The sequence below is a fragment of the Mustela erminea genome, chromosome 1 (genome assembly GCF_009829155.1).
Source record: "Mustela erminea isolate mMusErm1 chromosome 1, mMusErm1.Pri, whole genome shotgun sequence".
Lineage (NCBI taxonomy): Eukaryota > Metazoa > Chordata > Mammalia > Carnivora > Mustelidae > Mustela > Mustela erminea.
The window spans coordinates 160,146,065-160,171,474 of NC_045614.1; the positions used below are offsets into that span (position 1 = coordinate 160,146,065).

Consider the following 25,410-nt stretch of genomic DNA (forward strand, 5'->3'; position numbering starts at 1 on the left):
TTTTGTATTCCCAAGCCCAAGTTTAAAAATAAAATCATAAAAAAATCTTTAAAAATTATAGGAATTATTTACAGGGAACATCAGGTGTTGGCAAGGATGTAGAGAAAAGGGAGCCCTCTTGCCCTGTTAGTGGGTATGTAAATTTGTGGTGCAGCTATGCTGGAACCACATTTTGAGGAAAACAGGTTCCTCAAAAAGTTAAAAATATAACTACCCTACAACTCAGCAATTTCACTGTAGGTAATTACCCAAAAGATACAGAAATATGATTCAAAGGGATACATGCACCCCAATGTTTATGGCAGCATTATCAACAATAGTCAAACCATGAAAAGAGCCCAAATACCCATCCATTCATCAGTAGATGGATATTTGGGCTCTTTTCATATATATATATATATTTTATATATATACATGTATGTATGGAGGAATATTACTCAGCCATAGATAAAGAATGAAATCTTGACATCTGCAACAATGTGGATGGACCTAGAGAGTATTATGCTAAAAGTGAAATAAGTCAGTCAAAGACAAATAGCACAGGATTTCACTTGTATGTGGAATTTAAGAAAAATAGATGAACACGGGGCGGGGAAGAGAGGCAACCATAAAACAGACTTTTAACTGTAGAGGACAAACTGAGAGTTACTGGGTTGGGGAGAGGGATGGGCTAAATGGATGATGGGTATTAAAGAGGCCCCTTGCAGGGGCACCTGGGTGACTCAGTCCTTAAGGGTCTGCCTTTAGCTCAGGTCATGATCCCAGAGCCCTGGGACTGAGCCCCGTATCAGGCTCCCCACTCGGTGGGAAGCCTGCTTCTCCCTTTCTCACTCCCCCTGCTTGTGTTCCCTCCATTGCTGTCTCTCTTCTCTGTCAAATAAATAAATAAAATCTTAAAAAAAAAAAAAAAGAGGCCACCTGTTGTGATGAGCACTGGATGTTATATGTAACTGATGAATCACTAAATTCTACACCTGCAACTACTATTATTACATTGTATGTTAACAGGAATTTGAATTAAAACTTGGAAAAAAAAAATGAGTAAGTGAATCTAACATATAACATGATGACTGTAGTTCACTGTATTGTATTACATACTTAAAGGCTGCTAACAGAGTAGATCTTAAATGTTCTCACCACACCCACACACACACATTAAGCACCCAAAGTGCTCTGATGAAGTACTAACTAACCCTATTGTGGTAATCATTTTGCAATGATAAGGGTACCAAATCATCATGGTTAAAAAAAAAAAAAAAATTATGGGAGCTATTTAAAACCTACACATTAAGTATCAATTCTATGACTATTTAGGACACTAAAATGGGACAATTATCAGGTAGTGCCACACTTTACATAATAAAGTTTAGATCAAGTTTACATAATAAAGATAAATAAAGTTTATTTAAAGTTTACATAATACTTACTGAGGTATCGTAATTTCCAGGTGGAGCAATGTAAGTTACAGTTCCTCTGTTTCGTGGGGGTAACATGATTTTGTGTTTGATGAGTGAGTTCTCATTGACAACTCCATAAATATCTCCACCAGTGATGTGACTACCAACCTAGAGAGCAAGTACATTTGCTGTTTAATGTTCAAATAAACATCAAGCTGTTTAATGTTTAAATAAATGCCAAGTAGATTCATCCTTGCTGCCATTATTTAAATCATCTGCCTCACTTATCAATAAAACACATTAGTTCTATAATTCTTCTAGCAGATTTAAAGAAAAATTTAAACTATGCTTCTGTGGTCTATTTTTATTTGATAAAGTACAAAATAGTTCACTAAACATCTATTTCACATTCTTTCACCAACTTTAGAAATCTTGGTTAAAAAGACATACCCGTAGGTTTTTGCAAGGTGTAAAATCCCATTTGACATCTCTGCTGAGAGCGGACACATTTACTCCTCTGGGAATGTAGATACTTTGAGTCTGACTGCTGATATCTGACAAAGGTCTCTGAATACCATCAAAAATAGCTCCCATGATGCCAGGCCCAAGCTCTACTGAGAGGGGTTTACCAGTGCGGAGTACAGGATCTCCAACAGATACACCAGCTAGAAACAGTAGTTGAGGAAAACTCACTATGAAAGTTTAGAAACCCTATAAGAAGGAAATACCACAAGGAGATGATACTTAAGGAGCTAAAACAGAAATTCTCAAACTTCCTTAATTTGCAACATCCTCGGTGTTTCAGTAACTTTTTCACAGCAGCCTATGACAAAATATATATTTAATAATTCCATTTATTAAATAGTTCTATCCAACCAACTTAACAAATATATATGTCCTAACAACTGAGTATCACTTTAAGAGAAAAATATATAAAGATTAAAAGAAAAAAATGGCATTTTAATTTCATTTTTAAGTAACATCACTTCTTCAAATGTACTGTAAAATTTTCAAACATTAGAATCAGACAAATACCTGTTCCACATTCATTTTTGTATGATACCTGCTTTTCAGCTTAACAATCACCACTCAGTTTTGCAAAGATATGACATCATTGACAAGAATATAGTATAGTAGAATAATGAAAGTGTCTATTAACTGAAGTTACTGGTTCACATGATGTCTGACAGTATGTCTAATATTCTGATGTTAACCTCAAAAATTTTAAATATCCTGGCACGTCACCTGAGTTTGCAGCAGCTGCTCAGTGTGCCTTCTAAAGTTTGGGAACCACAGAGCTAAGCACAGAAGCAATACATTGTGAATACATTGTTTCAACTATACTACTAAGGAATATCAGTCCCACAGAAAGGATATTAGTACCTGAGCAAAATCTTAAAATCTTAAAAATTAATAAGTGATTTTGAAAAGGAAAAGAATAAAACCTGCAAATAAGCACACTGAAACCATGTTGTTCACATACTTGTTGATTGATAGAGGAGTAAAATCAGTACAACTTTTACTGACAGCAACTCACCAAAATCTATCAAAATTTAAAACACATAACCTTGACCCAGGGGCACCTCGGTGTCTCAGTGGGTTAAGCCTCTGCCTTCGGCTCAGGTCATGATCTCAGGGTCGTGGGATCGAGCCCCGCATTGGGCTCTCTCCTCATCAAGGAGCCTGTTTCCACCCCCTTCCCTTCCACTGCCTGCCTCTGCCTACTTGTGATCTCACAAAAAAAAAAAAAAACCAAAACTTAAAAAAAAAAAAACAAACCTTGACCCAAGAATCAAACTCCCATGACTTTGTACTATAATTACATTATAACACTGTTTAACATATGTAGACTAGACACAACCAAAATTTTTATCATTAAAGAGATTAATAAATAATGGTATATTCATATGATGGAACTCTAAGTAGCTTTTAAAACAAAACAGAGGATTTTCAATTAATTGCTCTAGAAAGATCTCCAAAATGTATTTTTTTTAAAAGATTTTATTTATTTATTTGTCAGAGAGAGAGAAAGAGAGAGAGAGCGAGTGAGCACGAACAAGTGGGCAGAGTGGCAGGCAGAGGCGGAGAGAGAAGCAGGCTCCCTGCTGAGCAGGGAGCCCAATGCAGGACTCGATCCCAGGACCCTGGGATCATGACCTGAGCCGAAGGCAGCAGCTTAACTGACTGAGCCACCCAGGCATCCCTGCAAAATGTATTTTCATTTCCAGTATGAAACTTTTCCTTTTTTTTTCTTTTTTAAAGATTTTATTTATTTATTTGAGAGAGAGTGAGAGTGGGAGAGAGAGCATGAGTGGGATGAAAGGCAGAGGGAAAAGCAGACTCCCTGCCAAGCAGGGAATCCAATGTGGGGCTGAATTCTGGAACTCTGGGATCATGACTTGAGCCAAAGGCAGAACCTCAACCGACTGAGCTACCCAGACGCCCCCAATACGAAACTTTTCAAACCTAGAGCAAAGTTGAAAGAATTTTACAGTGAATTCTTTTATCTACCAGTTAGATCTTACCATTAACATTTTCCTATACTTTATCACATCCCTATCCATCTTCCATAATAGTATTTTTTCTTTCTTTTTCTTTTTTTTTTTTTAAAAGATTTTATTTATTTACTTGAGAGAGAGACAGTGAGAGAGAGCATTAACGAGGAGAAGGTCAGAGAGAGAAGCAGACTCCCCATGGAGCTGGGAGCCTGATGTGGGACTCGATCCCAGGACTCCAGGATCATGACCTGAGCCGAAGGCAGTCGTCCAACCAACTGAGCCACCCAGGCGTCCCATAATAGATGTATTTTTAAGTAAAAAAAGCAAAGTGTAGAACAGGGCATATGATATGTGGTCTTTTGGGGAAAAAAGGTTAGAAAAAACCGCATTTATATTGGTTCATATATGCAATGAACAAACTAGAAGGATATACAATAAAAGGAATTGATAAAAATGGCTGCATGCGTGTTTGGAAAATTGGTCAGATATAGGATGACAAAGGTGGAAAGGGCTGTCACTGTATACATGTTCATTTGTTTTTAAGTCTTCAAACCACATAAAAGATTGAAATATAAAGCTAACATTAGATTAAAAAAAAACCTTTAAAAATTTCTTTTAATTAGTCATGATTTCACAGCTACAAAGACTTCTAATTTTATTTAAATTTTCAGATAATTTTATTTTGATTTAGCACCCCACCACTCACACAGTGAGAACAGCTACCTGAAAAAACGTATTTTAGTACGGCAAAAAAGTTCTATCAAGTAAAGCTTAATTAAATAGCCAAAGAACCAATGCCGCCCCTGTATTTATAGCAACATTATTTACAACAGCCAAGATAGGTAAGTATCCTAAGTGTCCACGGATATAAATGATGTGTGTTTGTGTGTATAAAGAATATTATGGCATGTGTATAGAGAGAGAATACAGAGATGTGGAGATGTGTATATAGAGAGAATATATTGTGTATTATGTTTCATTTTGTGTGTATGTATACACACACACACACACACACACACACACACTATATTACACAATAAAATATTACTCAGCCACAAAAAAATAATGAAATCTTGCCATTTGCGACAACATGGGTGGACCTAGAAGGTCCATGAAGTTAAGTCAGAGAAAAATGAAGTAAGACAGAGAAAAATAGAGAAAAACAAATACCATATAATTTAACTTATGTGTGGAATCTAGAAAACAAAACAAATGAAAACACAGAAACAGAAACAGAGACAGATTCATTAAATACGGAGAACAACCTAGTGGTTGCCAGAGATGAGAAGGTTGGGTAGATGGGCAAAATAGGTGAAGGATATTAAGAGGTACAAACTTCCAGTTATAAAATAAATTAATCATGGGGATAAAAAGGTACAGCATGGGGAATATAGCCAATAATATTATAATAACTTTGTCCAGTAACAGATGAGAACTACACTTATCATGGTGAGCATTTCATAAAGAATGTTAACTGTCAAATCCCTATGTTATACACCTGAAACTAGTATTATATTGTATGCCAACTCTACTTCAATAAAAAAAATTTCAAATAATAGTAATAAATAAGAAGAATTAACGCTGATCCTGAAAATCAATTTAAGTAAAATATGTAAGTGAAGTTAAAAAAAAGCGGTTCCTCTTCACAAAGCCTAACACGTTATCTCTTTTTCATAGAAAACTAAAAATAAATACTTTGTTTAAAAGCCAAAAATATGATAATCAAACAAGTAGTAAAGATTCCCTAGTGCTAAAGTTATAATGCAACATGTCATCCAGCATTTATTAGGATAAGATAGAGTAGTGACTTATTCATAAAATTTTCTATTTTAAACAGAAATCATGATCAGAGAATTTTAACCATAAAAATAGATGTTGTTATTGTTTATGCTTTCCTCTACAGTATGTTACTCTTAAGAAAAACTGTAATTGGTTTCCCGTAAAGTTTGTGAACTACCAAAATATAAAGGGCAATAAAAGTTCAGAAGACAATACTAACTGCTTAAAATAAGATCAGTAATTCCTAGTACCTTTCTTCAAATTCTTGTATAAATCAGGTTTCTTTACAACACCAAGATTTCATGCTTTTGATGTGACTGCTTGTTGCTGCTTCCACCTTTGCCATAAATCCTTAAATTCGGACTTGTAGAAAGTGACAAGAAATTGAACCAAAAAGGATACAAGTTTCTTCATACACCTGGATAGTAGCCATGTCACCCTCCAATCGGATAATCTCTCCAACCAGCTCACTGTGGCCCACTCTCACCAGCTCATACATGGCCGCACCTGCCATGTCACAGGCTGTGACCACTGAAAAGAACAAATGAGTATTTGGTAACTTAAGATTCTGTGAACAGTTACAGGTAACTGAAATATCTGATCAATCCAGTAACACACCTCTCTCACACATTAAGAAAAATAAAATACCTGCTATGAAGCATACATACAGTTTCACAAAAATATGCATTTTTAGCAGATGATATACAGGTAAACAAAAGAAATCTGTTAGGCTAAAGCTTATTCATTTCATTTACATAATACACATGAAAATTATTTTCAAAAATTCTGAAGTTCTATATGGCAAACCCTTACCTAGCAGCACTAAGACAAAATTTTGACCAACTGAAGTTGCTATAAAGCATGAAATGATGGATTTGGGAACAATAAAAAAAATTTTAAACCAAAGTTAGAACAAGAACTTTAGCAAGTAGCATGGTAAAATGCAACACAATTATCAGTTTGCTGTGTTGTCACCATTCCTTTGAGAAACAATATATAAAATAACATCTTTATTTTCATTTCTAACACTTCATATTACTGGTTCTTAAAACTCTTCTGGGACAAGGACACCTTTGATAAACTAATGACAGCTCTACCTAGAAAAACTCACATATGCATCAAAAAAATTTTTTTCAGGGTCACCGAGCTGGCTCAGTTGGCACAGCATGCAACTCCTGATGTCAGGATTGTGAGTTCAAGCCCCACAATGGGTGTAGAGATTATCTAAGATATAAAATCTTTAAAAAATAATAATATTTTTCATAGATCTTTCATCCCTTCAAAGGATGTTTATAATCAGTCATCACCAGTGGGTGAAGTTCCAATTAATAAGTATAACTGTATTTTTAGTATTTAGTCTTCTGATGAAATTAATTAGAACTATGTATTAGCTAATATTCAAGTGGAAACCGTTAAAGTATTAATACTTAATTAACTTGGATTAGAACAATAAAGATTTGTTAATTTCATAATATTTAACTCTATACCTACTATGTAAGAATAATTAGGATGAACTGAAATGATAGAGACAATTAAAATGTTATTTTATTATTCGTTTAAGGAGGGAGGGGAGAGGAAGAGAGAGAATCTTAAGCAGGCTCCACAACCAGCATGAAGCCCAACTCTGTGGGCTTGATCTCACAACCCTGAGATCGTGACCTCAGCTGAAATCAGAGTCTGACCCTTAACCAACTGAGCCACCCTGGTGCCCCTAAAATTTTAAATCGTATTTCATAAACCCCAAAGTATGCCATTTCTCTACCATTTTATTTAGTACTTAAGAATAATAAAGAGGTTCCAGGAGAAGTATTTTGAAGAAAAGTATTTTGACCTAAACTCTTTTGTTGGTGTTCTTTTTTCTCCCCTCACCCCAAGATTTTAGTATATTTGACAGAGAGAGAGAGAGAACACAAGCAGGGGGAGTGGGAGAGGGAGAAGAAGCCCAATGAGGGGCTCAATCTCAGGACCCTGGGATCATGACCTGATCCAAAGGTAGACACTTAACTACTGAGACACCCAGGCGCCCCTGATGGTGTTCTTTTTTTGTCTCTTCCCTAAAAGTTCTTGAGTGTTGCCTGACTTTCCCAAAGACCCTTCTGATCATGAAGAGGAAACCTGTTGGCAAGAGACTGAAGACAGTGAAAAGTATTTTTGCCGATGAGTTCACGCTCAAGACACCATGTTCTAAGCTGTAGAAGCTTCATAGGGAGAAATAAACACTGTGACTGACTGACTTCATGTGCACAAAAACTAAAAAGGGGTCATCACCTCTACTGTGATTAAAACAAAAAAGCCTATAGCATGAGGTTTATAAAAAGACATAAGGAAAAATATTTATGGCACTAAGGACTATAAATCAATGAGTGGTTTACCTATGGAAAACCAGTGAATCATATTTTGTAGTTGAAGTAAAATGAATATTAGAATGAGATTTATCATTTAAAATGCAGTACCCCAAGTTCTGGGAGAATAAACAAAGTTTTTAAACTGCTTTCTATTTTTTTCACATCATAAAACCTCTTTCCCACAGGTAGCTAGTTATGCGATATCTGACATAAATGTTCAGAAGGATTCATATATGCAAGGAGCCAAGGATATTGTTGAGAAAAGCTCTGAAAAAAATTATTTAAGTTCAAACCACATAAACATATATTTACTGAATGCCTATTATCTGCAAGGTATTACATACTAAAAGCTATAGAGACCACAGATTCAACAAAAAAAACAGACATATCTAAAACTCTGAACTCCAATTATACACTTACATAATAAATAGGATATTACAAATTAGCATCCAAAAATTATCAAATTAAGATAACGAATGCAAGAGAAGCTCTTATGATGGAGGCATTAACTCAGTCTTATAGCAACTATGAAATCTTTTAGGGACAAAAAGACATATGGGTGAACAGAAACCTATATATTTTACCTAATACACCTCAAAAAGACATTAATTGAAGTTAGGAATCTTCTTTACTATTGAGATTATGACATATTACTTACCAGGTCCTGAGACCCCGTGCACATAACCAAACGTGCTTTCTTTATCTTCATCAAGTATTTTGGGTAGCTTGGAGAAATCCATCATGTTAATTTACCTATGGTTAAAAAAAAAAAAAAAAGTTATAACCACAAACCCTAAAGCAAAAGAATTGACATAAGTAGTCAACTCTAAACTATTACCACTTCTTTAGAGTAAAATATAAAATTCTAAAATAGTTCAAAGTACCTCATTCCTGAATGGTCTACAGTTATTAAAATTCAAAATTACATATTCTTATGCAACGTATCCCATAGAAAATACCAAGGAACATAATAAACCATGTGAAGTCTTTCCAATGGTTTATCCAGCCCTACATCCTGTCCTCCATACCATTACCATTCTAACCACCTCTCCAGCTATTCTTCTCCATAATCATTCTGCATACACATACTGAACTCTTTGTCAATTCTCAAAGACACGTGCATTCTGCCCCAGGATCTTTGTACTTGTCCCCATGCCTGGAGTACTCTTCTCCTAGATAGCCACCCCCATCTCTCTTTCATGTCTTTGCTTAATGTCCCCTTCTCTGAGGTGCTTCTCTGGCCATCTATATTGCAACACACCTCTCTTCTTTCCTGCTTTACTTCCACCATCTGACAAATTAAATCTTACAATGAATATATTTTATTGTACTACCTGTCTTTATAACTTTTCTGACAAACTATATCTTACAATAAAATTTTTTAATGTATTATCTTTATTTTTTTTCTGAAAGCAATTTCCCTTTTCCTTCTTTTTTTAAAAGCAGATCACAGAACAGTTTAAGAAATTCAGTTCAACTTCTTTACTTTGTAGGTGTGCAATCTCAAAAACCCAAAGAATGAACTGTTCAAGAACAAACAGAAAACTGATTGCAGATCCCAAAGCATAAAGTTTATTTTTGATTGCTGGTATAACTTAATAATTACTGTCAATTTAATAAGGGAGATAAAATACATGTACATATAAAAAGTTCATAATGCCCCAAACAACCATAAAGGGTAAAAGATCAATAAATATTTGAGTACCAAATAATACACACTTATTTACTAAAATTACAAAGATTAGAATGTTTAGGGAAGAATTCTTGAAGGTCAGACAGAATTAGCACAAACTAAGAAAAGGAGGACAGCAAAGGCATTCCAAGTGGGGTAAATAACAAGAACAAAACAACAGAAATAAATTTCTTTTAAGATTTTATTTATTTATTTGACAGAGATCACAAGTAGGCAGAGAGGCAGGTAGAGAGAGAGGAGGAAGCAGGCTCCCCGCTGAGCGGAGAGCCCAATGCAGGGCTCCATCCCAGGACCCTGGGATCATGACCTGAGCGGAAGGCAAAGGCTTTAACCCACTGAGCCACCCAGGTGCCCCAAGAATGGAAATAAAATTTGCAGGAACAGTTAACAGACCAGTTTGACTGGAATAAAAGGTTTATATTACAGTAGAAGTGAAAAATAAGGATGCACAGGTAGAGATTAATATGCGGGTCTTGAAATGAATGCCAAGTGGACTTTAGCCTATATACAATAGGAAACAACCAAGTGGGAACTGTTATGAGAAGGATGATGTTTAATTCAACTAACAGATTACAGTAGGGGAGGGAATGCAGGCAAGATGAGAAGCTGAAAAGCTCTGGAAAGTTATGGCTTGAGTGTCAATGGAATTCAATTTATTAAATGTTTATTGAGCTCCTATTTGAAAAGGCACAGTGTTGAACTTAGGGAATAAGGACTATGAATAAAAGGAGCTTTCACTGGCTTTAAACAAATGTACTATAAAGCAAAATGACTTTAGTGTTCAAAATCACAACACACTGGGCATTGGTAGTATAGTGGTGAGCACAGCTGCCTTCCAAAATGACCACACACTGGAAGCAGAGAAGAAATTGATTCAGATGTGGGAAATGTACAAACCAATATGGATGAGGTAAGGGGAACAGATAGGTGAAAAGTTAAGTTTAGTCCAGATAGAAAAAATACAGAACAGAAAAAGCAAAAACAAACCTTGAGATTGGGGATTAATTCAGGCAGGGTTGAGTAATGTTTTGGTCTTTCTGAAGCCACTAAAGGATCACTAGGGAACAACATACTCCATGGGGCACAATTTGTAATCCATTAACCAAGACAGCGAAGAACTGGGGAGGAGAGTGTAACAATGAAGTCGTTAACAGTGGAGTTCTGGCTTGATACACTCTTCTGAAGGGAAATGCTGGATGAAGTTAATAAAGAAATGCTGGATAAAGTTAATAAAGAAGAACCAAGTGATTAAAGAAACAAGTATGAGTGAAAACAAAGAGGAAAACCACATGGAGAAACAGGAAACTGTTTCTCCATGTGGTTTCTCCAACAGTCAAGAAAAGTATCAAGAACTTAAAGATGACATTGGTGATAAGGTAGAGACTATCAAGGCTGGTTATTTATTGATAAATGGTAGGGTACACTTATGCCCACTGGAAACAATGGAATTGAATTAGAAAGAAAAAAATAAACCAGATAACCATAGTCCAAGTGTCACAATAAGAGAGATAAAGACTTTTGTGTTCTCAGTAGGAAAGTTAAATTGGAAGAAGGGAGGGAGGAAGTGGAGGGAGGAAGTAAAGAAAAGGGGAATCTGGTTTACTAGGATTTTCCAGCTTCCTCAAGATGCAGTAGAAGGGCCTGTTAAGTTAGCAGCTAAGGAACTGCAAAAGACTGGAATACAAAAAGAACAAATTTTTCTGGAGACCACTTAGATAATAAGAAAAAAAACCAAAGTTTAAAGACAGACTTTTTTTTTTTTGAAGATTTTATTTGAGAGAGAGAGAGAGATCACAAGTAGGCAGAGAGGCAGACAGAAAGAGAGGGAGAAGCAGGCTCCCTGCTGAGCAGAGTGCCTGATTTCGGCCGGATCCCAGGACCCTGAGATCATGACCTGAGCCAAAGGTAGAGGCTTATTAACCCGCTGAGCCACCCAGGTGCCCTAGAGACAGACTTTTATTTGGGAAATGGGCTAGACAAGTCTTCAAAGAAGTAGTGAACAAACAAATGAGGTCTAATTTTAATCTTCAGAAAAAAATTTTCAGAGTCAGAAGACAACGTGACAATCACAGTCTAACTTCTTCCTCAAATACGGTATTTCCTACATAGCATGCATGATACATGGTCACCTGCCTATCAAGTGGAAAGAGCATGAAATTTTGAGTCAGCCTACTTTGGGGACCCTGGTTCTACCAGTGATATGCTGCAGGAGGATCTGGACAAATCAAAATCTCTTTGTACCTTCATTTGAAAAGTACAAATAATGCTAATATCTATGCCACAGTTGTGGCTGAATTATAACTTTGAATGTTCCTTGTGAAATATAAAACGTTTTTAAGAATTTCATCAGTAATACCACTATTTAAGCAAGGCTTCAATGTTGAAAAAGCAATTCTTTTTTTTTTTTTTTTTTAAATCTCCTCTTAGTGCCTTATATCCCACAAAAATCTACTTCCCCATTTGCTTCTACCCTCTGGCCCTATTTCTTCCAACTGCTATAGCCACAAAGAGGATGTCCATCTTCCAAGGAAATTCTCTGTAGTGCCTTTAACTTTCAAAAATTTTTTCAGATCTTTCTCTCCCAAGGCTACTCTTTTCTGAAGGATTTCATAATATCAAAGTTTGTTTTATTTATTTATTTTTGAAGATTTTATTTATTTGAGAGAGACAGTACATGAATGTGGGGAAGGGGAGTGGTGAGTAGTAGGAGAGGGACAAGCAGACTCTGCACTGAGCATGGAGTCCAATCCCATGACCCAACCTGGAGGATCATAACATGAGCCAAAATCAAGAGTCAGAGGCTCAACCAACTGAGCCACCAAGGTGTCCCTCAATGTTTCTTCTAAAGGGGAGCAAATAAAATAAAAAACAGTATTCTAAACATTATACAAGTGAGAACTGATGAGTACCATTTCATTTGTCCTGTTCTTTTTATTGAAACAGAGACTAAGGCTTTGAGTCAGACAGAACTGAGTTGAATTTACAAATTATATCCTCAGGCAAATCAAATTCTTTCAAACTTTTGAACCTCAGTTTCATCTGTAAAATCTAATGAGGTTATTGCATGGGACCAAAAGTAAGCCTAACAGAAAAGTAATAGTGATGACTACTAACTGTATTCTGTTATTACAAGCTAATCTTGGCTAGTATCTAAAAGGTACCTAGTATATTTCTACCTTCTTGTTACCTGAACCAAATCTAGTCCCTTGGCTAGTTTTTTTCTTAGCTATTAAGTGTATTTAACCATAACTTTATCTGTTAAAACTAAACAGATTTTTAAGCATCAAGGATGTGCCAGGTGCTGTGTATTACAGAATGAAAATATAAAATGTAAGGGAGTAGTAAGACACAATCTCTCCCCCACGGAATTCCTGGCGTGGTGGGATATAAAGGCAAATATGTAGTAACAACAAGTGACACATGTGCTCCTTTAGGAGCTGTCAGGCTGATTTGGAAGAGCATAAAGCAAAGGCATCAAACCTGGACTTGGGCAGGACAGGAATGACTTAGAAAAGAGTAAGCAGAATCTTGAAGGATGAACAAGAAGACATTCAGTAGAGCTTCCTCACAGATGATTCAAATCTTCCTCACAGATGATTCAAATGAAGGTATTCTGGAGAAAGTTCATGAGGCAATACAGGTATCTGTTCTCATTTTTAAAAATAAGTATTTATATACATTCCCTTTAAAACAACAGTGAGAACCTCCAAATGTATGAGCAATGATTAGCGGAAATCAAAGGGCTTATTCATGATTCAGCTACCTTGTGGGTTTATCACGCAGCTGACTAATCCTAGCCACCATGGAAACTAGTGATTCTATAGTTTTTAACTGTATTATTTTTAGGCATGTATTATTTATGCCAAAGACAGCAGACATTAGAAATAGTGGTATCAAACTAGTAAGAGAATTAAGAGCCTAAATAATAATTCTATAAATTTAGATATGCATTCACCAGATCCACAAACTTGCATTCATCTGGTTAATATTCTTATACAGCAAATCAAGATGATTTTATTTTTTAAAAAGTCAATGTTAAGAGGAGAAATACCTGATAATGATTATGCATAACTTAAGCTTTTTCTATTCCACTGTATTACAGGCAGAGAAATGGTTGCAAATACATCCCCAAACCAGCTCTTAATCTATCTCTCAGGACAGAATAAGAAAATCATGAAAACATGAGTTTTCAAAATATAAAATACAGGCATTCCCTGGACTTTTGTCCATTTCTGATGCTAACACAGTTAAATTTTAATCTCGGCTCCAGCAACTCAGACATTTCCGCTTGCTGTGCTCCTGCCTGGAAAGTGTTTCCTCACTCCCATGAATAATCCCCCTGGTCCCACTGTCATCCTCAATGCTCTTACCCTGCTTTTCTTCATACCACTTACAATTAACTACCTGAAAGAATATAATTTTTCTTTTTAACTCACTTTTTTATTAGGTGGGTCACTCCCTACAGTGCAAGTTTCACGAGGGCAAAGAAAACAGTGCCTCAGCAAAGAAAATAAGCACTCAGTGAAGAGTTACTTAATAACTTCATACCCACTAATGCCATTGCTATTTTATAAATGGAAAACCCAAGGAATGGAGATTTAAGTAACTTTGCCCAAGTTCACAAAATTGGCAAGCTTTACAGGTGGGATTTGAACCTCAGCAGTCTGACTCCAATGCCCAGGCTTATTAAGACCCTGCACTCTCTGCCTCAATTAACTAGGCTGGTTTCTACCGTTTGCTTCTAAACAATCCTCTGTGGCAGGAAGGACAATAGTCTCTGCCTACAGGCAACAGTGTTATCAAATGAGACAGGGAGATGAAGCATCCACATTCCCCTTCAAGAAGGGACAGGGAGTGTCGCCAGTGGATAGCCAGTAGCTATCATTCCTTCAGGGTTGGCCTCAGATGCAGAGAGCTGCCTGGCCCACAATCACAGCCTTTGCTGGCCACCTGCACTTGGTGATCGAGCACACTGGAGGTATAAAAATCCAGCCATGTCAACCGGATGTGGAATACTCTCATAAGACTCACTCCAGATCTCGCCACAGGGTCAGCTAAGAACTTTTCCAGGCTTGAATGGCATTTCAACTTCTCTGCCCAATTCGGCATGTGCCCTCTGTTTCACATGTGTTGATCCCTAATGAACATCTTAAACAACTCTTTCTTGGCATCTGATTCCAGAGAACCCCAAGTGCTCAAATAATGAATAAAGTGAATAATTCCCTGGATAACTAAAACTGAGACTCACACTTGAACCACAATGATCTTTGGCCTGTTTTCTTAGTTATCCTGTAACTAGTTATTCTGCAAAGGAGGAAAGAAATACAAAAGTGGCTTTAGAGGGGCACCTGGGTGGCTCAGTGAGTTAAAGCCTCTGCCTTCGACTCAGGTCATGATCCCGGGGTCCTGGGATGGAGCCCCGCATCGGGCTCTCTGCTCAGTGGGGAGCCTGCTTCCTCCTCTCTCTCTCTGTCTGCCTCCCTGCCTACTTGTGATCTCTGTCTGTCAAATAAATAAATAAACAAAATCTTTAAAAAAAAAAAAGTGGCTTTAGAAAGTTAGGGCAATTAGGACAATACTTGGGCTAAGTCAAGCAACTGACATAGAGGTCGGGTCCCCATACAACCAAAGCCTTAGTTTCTTCCAGGAACTTGCTTTTGTCTTCAACATAAAACTCAGAACCCATCATCAGTAGTTCTAGGAACAGAGTCCCAATTAAGAGTTTATTTAACTCCTAAAGTACTTTCTCTGACAGAGTTGGAAAATATGTTTTCCAGGTCTGAAAGTTTTTGGATCTAACTTATACACTTTGAGAAACTTCCATGAACTGGTCCAAGGTAATGAGCTTTTTTGAACATTAAATTTTCAATTCCCACAGCACTACGGGTTCCCATTGTACTTCTAAAGCTTTTTCACCAAAGCACCCCAATACGAGATAAACAAGTAAACAGTGAATAAATACCCCTCTATTTTCTCCCAATCTTCCTGACAGAGAACAGGATGTTATACCAGTCTACTGTAAGCTGGTAAATTTCTTTTTTTTTAGAAAGAGAGAGAATGCATGTGGTTGAGTGAGCAGGGGCCAGGGGAGGAGTGCAGAGAGAGGGAAAGAGAAAATCTTAAGCAGGCTCCTTATTCAGCACTGAGCCCAATGCAGAGCTCTATCTCAAGACCCTGAGATCATGACCTGAACAAAATCAAGAGTTGGGCCCTTAACCAACTGAGACACCCAGGCAACCCCAGGAAAATTTCTTTGTATGCTCTTGTATATTCTCTTAATCTAAGCAAGCTTTGTACTCCATTATATACGATATCTGTTTTATAAGATAAATCTGAAATTGCTTCCTTCCCACAACAAACAAAATAAAAATTATTCATTAGACTGACTTATATTGACTTAATCACTGAATAGGGCTAAGCATTTGGCAGTTTGATATATATGGTCATACAACATAATATTTTGTATCCATTAATCACCCCTTTATTGTTATCTATGAAAATAGTGAAAATAAAAATAGTCCAAACTAAAATCATTTGTTTCACTACTTAATGCTTTTTCACATAGAGGCATCCCACAACATCTTAACTTGAAATAAGCAAATTATATTGCAAGTTACAGTACACTGAAAATTAATCCTATCTCAAATTTCCATAATACCCAAGATAACATGATTTCATGCTACATTAGGTTTTGTATGTTATTTAATAACTCCTTCCTATTACAACATACACCTATTCTTGTTGCTCCCCATCATTTAAAAAAAAAAAAAGCATGATACCTACTTTAAAAACAATTGCTTGCTTTAAAATAATGTGGCATATATAGTTGCACTCATAGAGAAATCAACTTAATGATTACATAAAAATTTTGCCTTTATGTGCTTGATTCCTACTTCGAGGATAAAAAGTAAATGCAACTTACAACCAAGATTCCTATAGTCATAGACTGTAGGGTTTTCCACCATATTTATAAAGAGTTAAAAACAAAACAAAATCCTGCTGTGTAAGGGTAAAAACTCCAAGCATAGGCAACCATCTGATCTAATGAGTCATCACTCCCTCCACCTTGCAGAACACTGCAGTGACAAATCACGACATCGGAGGCCCAGTTCTGTTTCTTTCATTTCACAAGGTCCTCTCTAAATTGCTACTGGTTGATACACTGTATAGTAATTTCGTCATTCCAGAAAGAAGAGGGTCTGCTGGGGGAAAGTATGAGGTGTTATGTAAGAGCTACATACCAAGATTCCAGGACAGTATTATTTACATATAAAATCCTGGGGCACTTCATACTTCATTTTGTACACAGTTTACCTTCTTAGAAAAAGGTATCATAAATCTGTTTGACATTCTTATAGTTAGTCAAAAAGTTATAAAATACGTAGAATTCCAGCTAATAACATTACCTTGTATTCTAGTACAGTACCACATCATTTTGTGAAACACATTCCTATTCATTTTATTTAATCTACCCACCCAGCAACTCCATTAGAAAAGTTTATGTAGCAGATGACTATGCTTAGCTAGTTTCTATTTTTATCTTGCCAACAAAACCCTAAGTTGGCTCCAATTTTGGTAAGCCATCAAGGTAATTCTAGTTTCTTTGAGAGTAACTGGTTTGGAAATGAGCATATAATGATGTTCTGACCAATAAAGGAAAGGCAAAGTCTGTTGGAAAGCCTGTGGAAATAATCTCCTTGCTTTTTAAAAAGATACAGGCCATGAGAAACACTTTTTTCCCCTTGGGATGTGTTCATCTGCATGGGATGTGAAGCCAACTTGGGACCTCATGGGGAGCTAATCTAAGCAGACAGGCCACTTCGCATCTGGGTCCTTGTTGCTTTTACTGGTCTATTAAATTAACCAATCTAAGAAGAAAGGAAAGAGTTTCAAGAATAAACACTTTTAGGGCACCTGGGTGGCTCAGCCGTTAAGCGGCTGCCCTCGGCTCAGGTCATGATCCCAGAGTCCTGGGATCAAGGTCCACATCGGGCTCCCCTGCTTGCAGGGAGCCTGCTTCTTCCTCCCCCATTCCCTCTGCTTGTGTTCCGTGTCTCTCTGCCAAATAAATAAATAAAATCTTAAAAAAAAAAAAAAAAGAATGAACTTTTTTTTTTTTTAAAGATTTTATTTATTTATTTTACAGAGAGAGATCACAAGCAGGCAGAGAGGCAGGCAGAGAGAGAGCAGGAAGCAGGCTCCCTGCTGAGCAGAGAGCCCGAGGCGGGGCTCGATCCCAGGACCCTGAGATCATGCCCTGAGCCGAAGGCAGCAGCTTAACCCACTGAGCCACCCAGGCGCCCCAAGAATGAACATTTTAATGTTATACAGATTTCACATTGCTATTTTAAAAAGAAGAATGGGGGTGCCTGGGTAGCTTAGTGGATTAAGTGTTCAACTCTTGATTTCATCTCAGGTCTTGATTTCAAGCTCTGCATTGAGCTCCATGCTTGGTGTGGAACCTACTTAAAAAAATTTTTTAAAAGTCAGGGGCGCCTGGGTGACTCAGGAGTTAAGCTTCTGCCTTTGGCTTAGGTCGTGATCCCAAGGTCCTGGAATTGAGCCCTGCATCAGGCCCCTGCTCGGCGGGAAGCCTGCTTCTCCCTCTCCCACTCCCGTTGCTTGTGTTCCCTCTGTCAAATAAATAAATAAAATCTTTTTTTAAAAAAAAGTTAAATAAATAAGAATAGATAGATCAAAAAGTTAAGAACAAAGGCAAACATAAGGTCATTAAATAGTTCACAAAAATTACTGAGATGGATAATAAGGAAATGTGCAGACAAATGTGAGAACCACAGAGTAGAGAAGTATAGAAAAATCACAGATGGCAAACCAGACTAACGGAATCAGGAAAAATGTATTCCTCTTGGAATAAAACTTTTTGAGGACATGCACACATGCACCCCTCCATTTATCAAAAAAAAGGCATTTCCGTAAAAGAAATAGTAACTATAAAAGTTAGGTGAACGCTTAAGTGGGGAACAGAATTCAAACTATCAGCTATATATGCTTTAGATTTATTGACAGTCTTGCCCACAATTTTTACAGTATTTCTAGAAATAAGCAATTAAGATTCCTTTTACTTCAAATTTTTATAAATAAAATGGTACTATAGTATGGAATAACCCAAAGTTTTAGCTAAGAACCCCCAATACTTGATTTACTGTGTAAGTTCTATGGTATATGAATTTATAGGCTAGAAGCCTATGATCAATGATAAGCCATTATATGAATATACTTGTGTATCCCTGCTTTCAGGGAGCATGTTTATTATTTTCTGGCCCCTCCTCCCACACAGCAAAGTGCCTTGCACAGCAGTAACTTGATAAAAATGTCTGAAAATGAAAATAGATAATATCAACTACTATTCATTACGCACATATTACACTTTAGGCATTATGTTAAAAAATGGGCACATATCATTTAACACTTAACAGTCTTATGACATTGGTGGTGTTTGATTAGGTGATAGGTTTTGAGACTTAAGCCACCTTCTTGAGACAACAGAGCCATACAGTGGTGAAGCCCAGGTTTACTCTCGTTTTAACGCGCAGGCATTTTACCATAAATAATTCAAAACACCTTATTTCAGCCAACAGCTCTATTACTTTTTCTTTTTTAAAGCCAAGGATGCCTGTTTTTCATTAGTAACTGAATCTATATTAAAATTACAAAGGTTGGGGCACCTTGGGTGGCTCAGGTCATGATCCCAGGGTCCTGGGATGGAGCCCTGCATCAGCCTCCTTGCTCGGTGGGAAGCCTGTTTCTCCCTCTCCCACTCCTCCTGCTTATTGTGTTCCCTCTCTCACTGTGTCTCTCCGTATCAAATAAATAAACAAAATCTTAAAAAAAAAATTACAAAGGTTAATATGCAGGTAAAGGGAGATGAAAAAAAGGTGAGAGATCATTCACAAACTAAAGAATAAGAACAACAACCAGGAACTGACTGCTCCTAAAATACCCATCTCCTAAAAAAATTGAGATTCTTAAAAAAAAGAAAGAAAGAAAGACAGACTTATCTATTTATCTGACGGACGGGGGGGCGGTTTAGGGAAGGGTGGAGGGAGAGAACTCTTCACAGAGCATAGCATGTAGCTGGACGCAGGGCTTGACCCCACCATCCTGAGACCATGACCTGAGCCAGAATCAACAGTTGGATGCTTAACCAAATGAGACACCCAAGTATCACCTAAAACTAAAATTCTCAAAGAACAGTGCAAATGCCATATTTTATTAGTGCCTAGCTTTATAATACAAACCTAACCAATTTATTATAATAGGAAGGAAGGAGGGAAAGAAAGAAGGCAGGAGGGAAGTAAGGAGAAAGGAAGGAAGGATGGACAGACAGACTGTCAATGAAGTACAAAATGAATGGGCATATCTAAGTGGAAAATGAATATCTTTGGAGCAAATAAGAATATTAATGAAAACGGACCGAATTCTGTTACTGGTTTTGCTTCTTTTTTTTTTTTTTTTAAGATTTTATTTATTTGAGAGAGAGAGAGCGAGCATGTAAGGGGTGAGGGGTGGAGGGAGAAGCCGGCTCCCTGATGAGCAGAGGGCCTGATGTGGGACTCAATCCTGGGACTCCAAGATCATGACCTGAGCCGAAGGCAGTTGCCACCCAGGTGCCCTCTGTTACTGTTAATAACAGGGAACAGTAGTGGAAACTTGCTGGTTAATAGACTGTCATAAATTTGGAACAATGAAGCTACATAAATAGTACCCAAGCGAGAAATTCCTCTTATTTTTCTTACTTCTTGGATAAAACTTAAACTGGAGTGTAAAAAAGTTCTAGTGAAGCTAATATTACTATCCCATTAGACTTTTTGTGACTTTTTAGAACATTTTCTCTATTTCAGGTTGAAAAAAATTGTATCCCTGAAGAAAGTCTCTTGATTAATTTCCTAACTTACCTATGATGTAAAAAGCCAAGAGAGCCAAATGATATAAATAATAAAGAAAAAAAGCATGTATTACATAATTTTAAAGTTTATTTTCAAAAGCAATATGCTTACAATTTTTAAAATACTCAAAAGTCTCATCACTTAAATGTTGACCTATTTCCTCACAATTTTTGACATTCTTGTAATCAATACTGTAATATATTCTCACCTATTGTGAGAATTCTCACATGAGTATTATCTTAAACTGTGAAGTATTTGATTAAAGGAATGCCATAGCTTACCTAACAATTCTCCTTGCTGGGTAATGAGACAGCTTCCCACTTTTTGATTTTTATTTTTTACACTTTGCTAGTGTATTTTTATTTATTTTAACTTACTAACTAGGGGAGCCAAGGTAAGGCAACAAACTAAGGATCCATAAGGATACTCTTTATGCTGATGTCTCATAAGAGCAGTTCTTACACACACACACACACACACACAAACACACCCCTACCTAGATGTAATACCATATTTTATCTAATCTAAGATACCATCAACTGTAACATACTCTTCACTTATACTCCAGAAATTTTAGGACATTAATTTCACAGTTGTTAAAATGTCGGGGGGGGGGATGTATTTCTTAGAAATAATAATACACAGTATTAGAACTGAATACAGTATAATATTTATACAGAAGGTCAGACTTGTCAACTGTCATTAGAATCAAGACTAAGAAATAGAAAACAGATTTCTAAACTGCTAAGATGACAAGTCTGTGTTTATGTTTCTACAGTTTCAAGAGACCTTCGTATAATCTTGACTCAATTTATGCACATTAAAAAATATTACCTAATATTTTAGATCACTGCAGATTTAAACTAACAAAATACTAAATTATTAGAGGGCTACACTCCAAGAATAAATAAAGTAGATAATGAAAGAGACTATATGAATTATAGGTAATTCATAAGAATTACCTATAACCATCAAGGAAACCGTTTGATTATAAATTGTACCTCTGGGAATCTATTTAACATGCAGATAAGGATTTATTTACATATGTGTTTAACAATACAAAAATTAAAAACTTGAAATATCTTTAAGATCTAATAACAAAATGAAGTATTAATTTATTTGAAATCCTACAGTCTTCCCCTAACCCCCAGGGTATTTAATAATAATAATGAAATTTCTTGTGTTAAACAGCCTGCAAGTTCAAGTTCACGGTACCAAGCACTGTCCTCAGCAAATTCTCTTCTTAGAGGACCCTTAACCTTCATGGCCTCTGAGCACCGCAAAAGTTGTGTAGCTTTTGTACAGGCTGTTTCAGGTAAACTGCAGCTGAAGTGACCATGCCAATTAAAAAAAATGTCAGCGGTCATGTATGAGAATTATCCCCTTTAAAAGTAATCAACCTAGAAATTTTTCAACCACTGCTCAAAACACTAAGAAACTTCTCCTGAAAACTGCCTATGATTACTATGTCACTCTTTTCAACTGTTAATTAAGGAGAAACTTTCTGGAATGTTTTCCCAGTAAACATATCCCAAACAGCCAACCTGGCCAAATACAAGTAATACACATATCTGAGAACAATGTACATAGGAGAGTCAGCACCAACAGTGTTGCAGTGAAAATGCTATTACACTTGTATTATAAAGTGTTATTTATGTATTCAAATGATCTGTCTTGTTACTTATTTCATGGATGGAATAGAAGAGATAAAAGGTTTATAAAGTGTACAAAGACACATTAGCCTAATGTTAAAAGAAACATCACCATAAACAGGTTCTCCTTCAACTCAGGAATTCATAAAATCTCTGCAATGAAAATATGACCTAAAGGACAAAGGGTGCAGAGGTGGGAAAGAATGGTGCCTAGTATAGGTGAGAAAACATTTCACAACATGGACTTAAAGGTATGACTTTAGTCAAAAGTTCACCGACATTTCCAATTCAGAGGGCAAGAAGCTGCATTTCTAATGGTTTGCCGTGTAGTCCATGATTAATAACAACCAGGGTTTATTTATTTAACTAAAGTAGCTGTGGGGAGAGAAGGATTTAATCACAGATAGAGGTTTTCAATAGTATGATGTGCTAAGGAATTTACTTCCAGTTCCTCTGGGTATGTGTTCAGTCTTCAATATTGCTCCTTTGTCATACTTGCTACTACTGTAACTAAAAATCTGTGAACAGAGTTGTTCAATGTCTGTCTCCACTGCCAGACTGTAAATGTTAGGGAAACAGGGGCTAGACCTGTCTCATTCGCTGAGTACCCCAATTACATAGTAAAGCACCCTGACACAGAGTAGACAATTACTAAATAGTGAATACTGGCAAAGGTTATGTGGGAAATAAGCATGCTCATTCACTGAGTGAAAACTGATACAACTTTGAAGTGCACTAAATACACATCTTGACCTAATGCCCAATGGCCAAGATAAAAATAAAAATAAAAATAAAAATAAAAAACAACAGTATTTAGGTGAGGCCAAAGGAAAACCAAATACCATCATCATAGAATGATCTTCTAATATAAAACCTTTTGTTAGAAACTGAAAATCCTGAAATCTTAATGGTTATTTTGCTTATTATGAATGTCAAAAAACCAAATCATTCTACAAAGAATACATAAAATATCGTTCTGCCTGGTAGGATGATTTTAAATTCTACAAACATTTATTAGCTCAATATGGCTATATAAGCAGATATAAGTGGACAACTGACTTGACAAAAGTGCAAAGGCAATTCAGTGGAGAAAGTCTTTTAATAAGTGGTAGAACAAGTCTATATGCAAATACAAAAAAAAGGTACTTCAATCCATACCCTGTAGCATATACAAAAATAAACTAAAAATGAATGGTAGACCTAAATGTAAAACCTAAAAACCATAAACTTCCTTTGTGATCTTGGACTAGGCAGATTTATTAGATAAAATACTCAAAACACAATCCATAAAAGAACAACTGATATATTATACTTCATGAAAATCACAAGCTTTTGCTCTTCAAAATACTGTTAGAACAAAAAGCCAAGTTCCAGACTGGGCAAAAATATTTGCAAAGCGTAAATGTAATAAAGGACATATCTAGAATATACTTTAAAGTTCCCAAAACTGGGTATAAAAAAACACAGTTAATATGACAAGCGAAGTATTTGAAAAATATTTCAGGGGCGCCTGGGTGGCTCAGTGCGTTAAAGCCGCTGCCTTCGGCTCAGGTCAAGGTCTCAGGGTCCTGGGATCGAGTCCCACATCGGGCTCTCTGCTTGGCAGGGAGCCTGCTTCCCCTCTCTCTCTCTCTGCCTGCCTCTCTGCCTACCTGTGATCTCTGTCTGTCAAATAAATAAATAAAATCTTAAAAAAAATAAAAACTTAAAAAAAAAAGAAAAATATTTCACTAAGGAAAATATATGGATGGTAAATAACTACATGAAAGATGCTTAACATCATTAAGAGGCACATTAAAAGCAAAATAAAATGCTACTCCATACCTAATAGAATAGCTAAAATTAAAAAAAAAATAGAAAATGTTGGTAAGGATATAGAACTAGAACTATCATAAACTGGTGGCAGGAATGTAAAATGATACAAGCACTTTAGAAAACAATTTGGCAGTTTCTGAAAAAGCTAAATATACACCTACATAGGATCCAGCCATTCTACTCCTTGGTATTTATCCTTAAGAAATGAAAGCTTATGGGACACCTGGCTGGCTCAGTCGGTAAAGCATGACTTGTGATCTTGCGGTTATTAGTTTGAGCCCCACACTGGGTATAGAGATTACTTAAAAATAAGATTAAAAAAAAAAACCAATTTAAAAAAGAAATGAAAGCTTATGTGCAAAGACTTTCATATGGATGTTTATAGCAGCTTTATTTATAACAGCCAAAAGGTGGAAAGACAACCCTAATATCTACCAATGGATGAACAGATAAACAAATCTTGGTATAGTTATACAAGGAAATAATACTCAGCAATGAAAAAAACGAAACACTGAAATGCTTAACAACCTGGAAGGATTCCAAATAATTATGCTAACTAAAAGGCAGACACAGAAAAAGAAAAAAAAAAGGTTCTATTTAATTAAATTCTAGAAAACGCTAACTAACCTACAATGACAGAAAAAAGATCAATGGTTGCTTAGAAATGCGTAGTGGGGAGATACAGAAGTAAGGGATTACAAGGAAGAATGAGAAAAAACCTTTTGGAGGTAATGACATGTTCACTATATTGCTTGCAGTGATGGTTTCACAGGTGTATACATGTATCAAAACATCAAACACTTCAAATATGTGCAAGTATGTCAATTATACCTCAGTAAAACTATTTTTTCCAAAAGCACAAAGCATTAGCAATATGACTTCTACAGGTTATAAACACTTACACAGTATATACTACATTCATTTTGTCAATTAATAGTTGTAAAAGACAACGTGGCTTATGAAACTCAGAAGAGAATCTTAACCTAAGGAGCATCACAGGGAGAACTGGCAAAAACAGCCTAAAAGGTTTTTGTCTGTTTAGAATGAATTTATGTGGCTCCCAATAAGGCTGTATGAGTATACTTCAATATCCTCAAATTCAGCAAATCCTGGGAATACTTAACAGCTCAGGAGTACCAAAGTCAGATATGCCTTTAAAGTACTTAATTATCTATGTTTTCAGAACAGGACTTAATGGCAATATCTTGGATGAGGATTTCGGAAAAATCTTAACCTTATCTCAAATGAATTTTTGAAATATGAGGTATAGAAAGGTTTGTCTTCCAAGTCACAGGCAAAGCTCTGATATTTTGGACATCAAAGT

General features: G+C 36.2%; 1 protein-coding gene across 6 annotated transcripts in view; it reads right to left on the bottom strand.

Moving 5' to 3' along the window:
- Positions 1–25,410, bottom strand: part of ATP6V1A (ATPase H+ transporting V1 subunit A) — a 63,023-nt gene that overhangs the window by 24,433 nt on the left and 13,180 nt on the right. For all 6 annotated transcript variants that reach the window (XM_032348427.1, XM_032348444.1, XM_032348420.1 and 3 more), the window contains 4 exons: positions 8,678–8,772; positions 6,077–6,205; positions 1,848–2,062; positions 1,428–1,565 (listed from right to left, as the gene is read on the bottom strand). In XM_032348427.1, coding sequence (XP_032204318.1) covers positions 1,428–1,565; positions 1,848–2,062; positions 6,077–6,205; positions 8,678–8,762 — 567 coding nt within the window. In that variant the 5' untranslated portion in view covers positions 8,763–8,772. The remainder of the gene's footprint in view (positions 1–1,427; positions 1,566–1,847; positions 2,063–6,076; positions 6,206–8,677; positions 8,773–25,410) is intronic.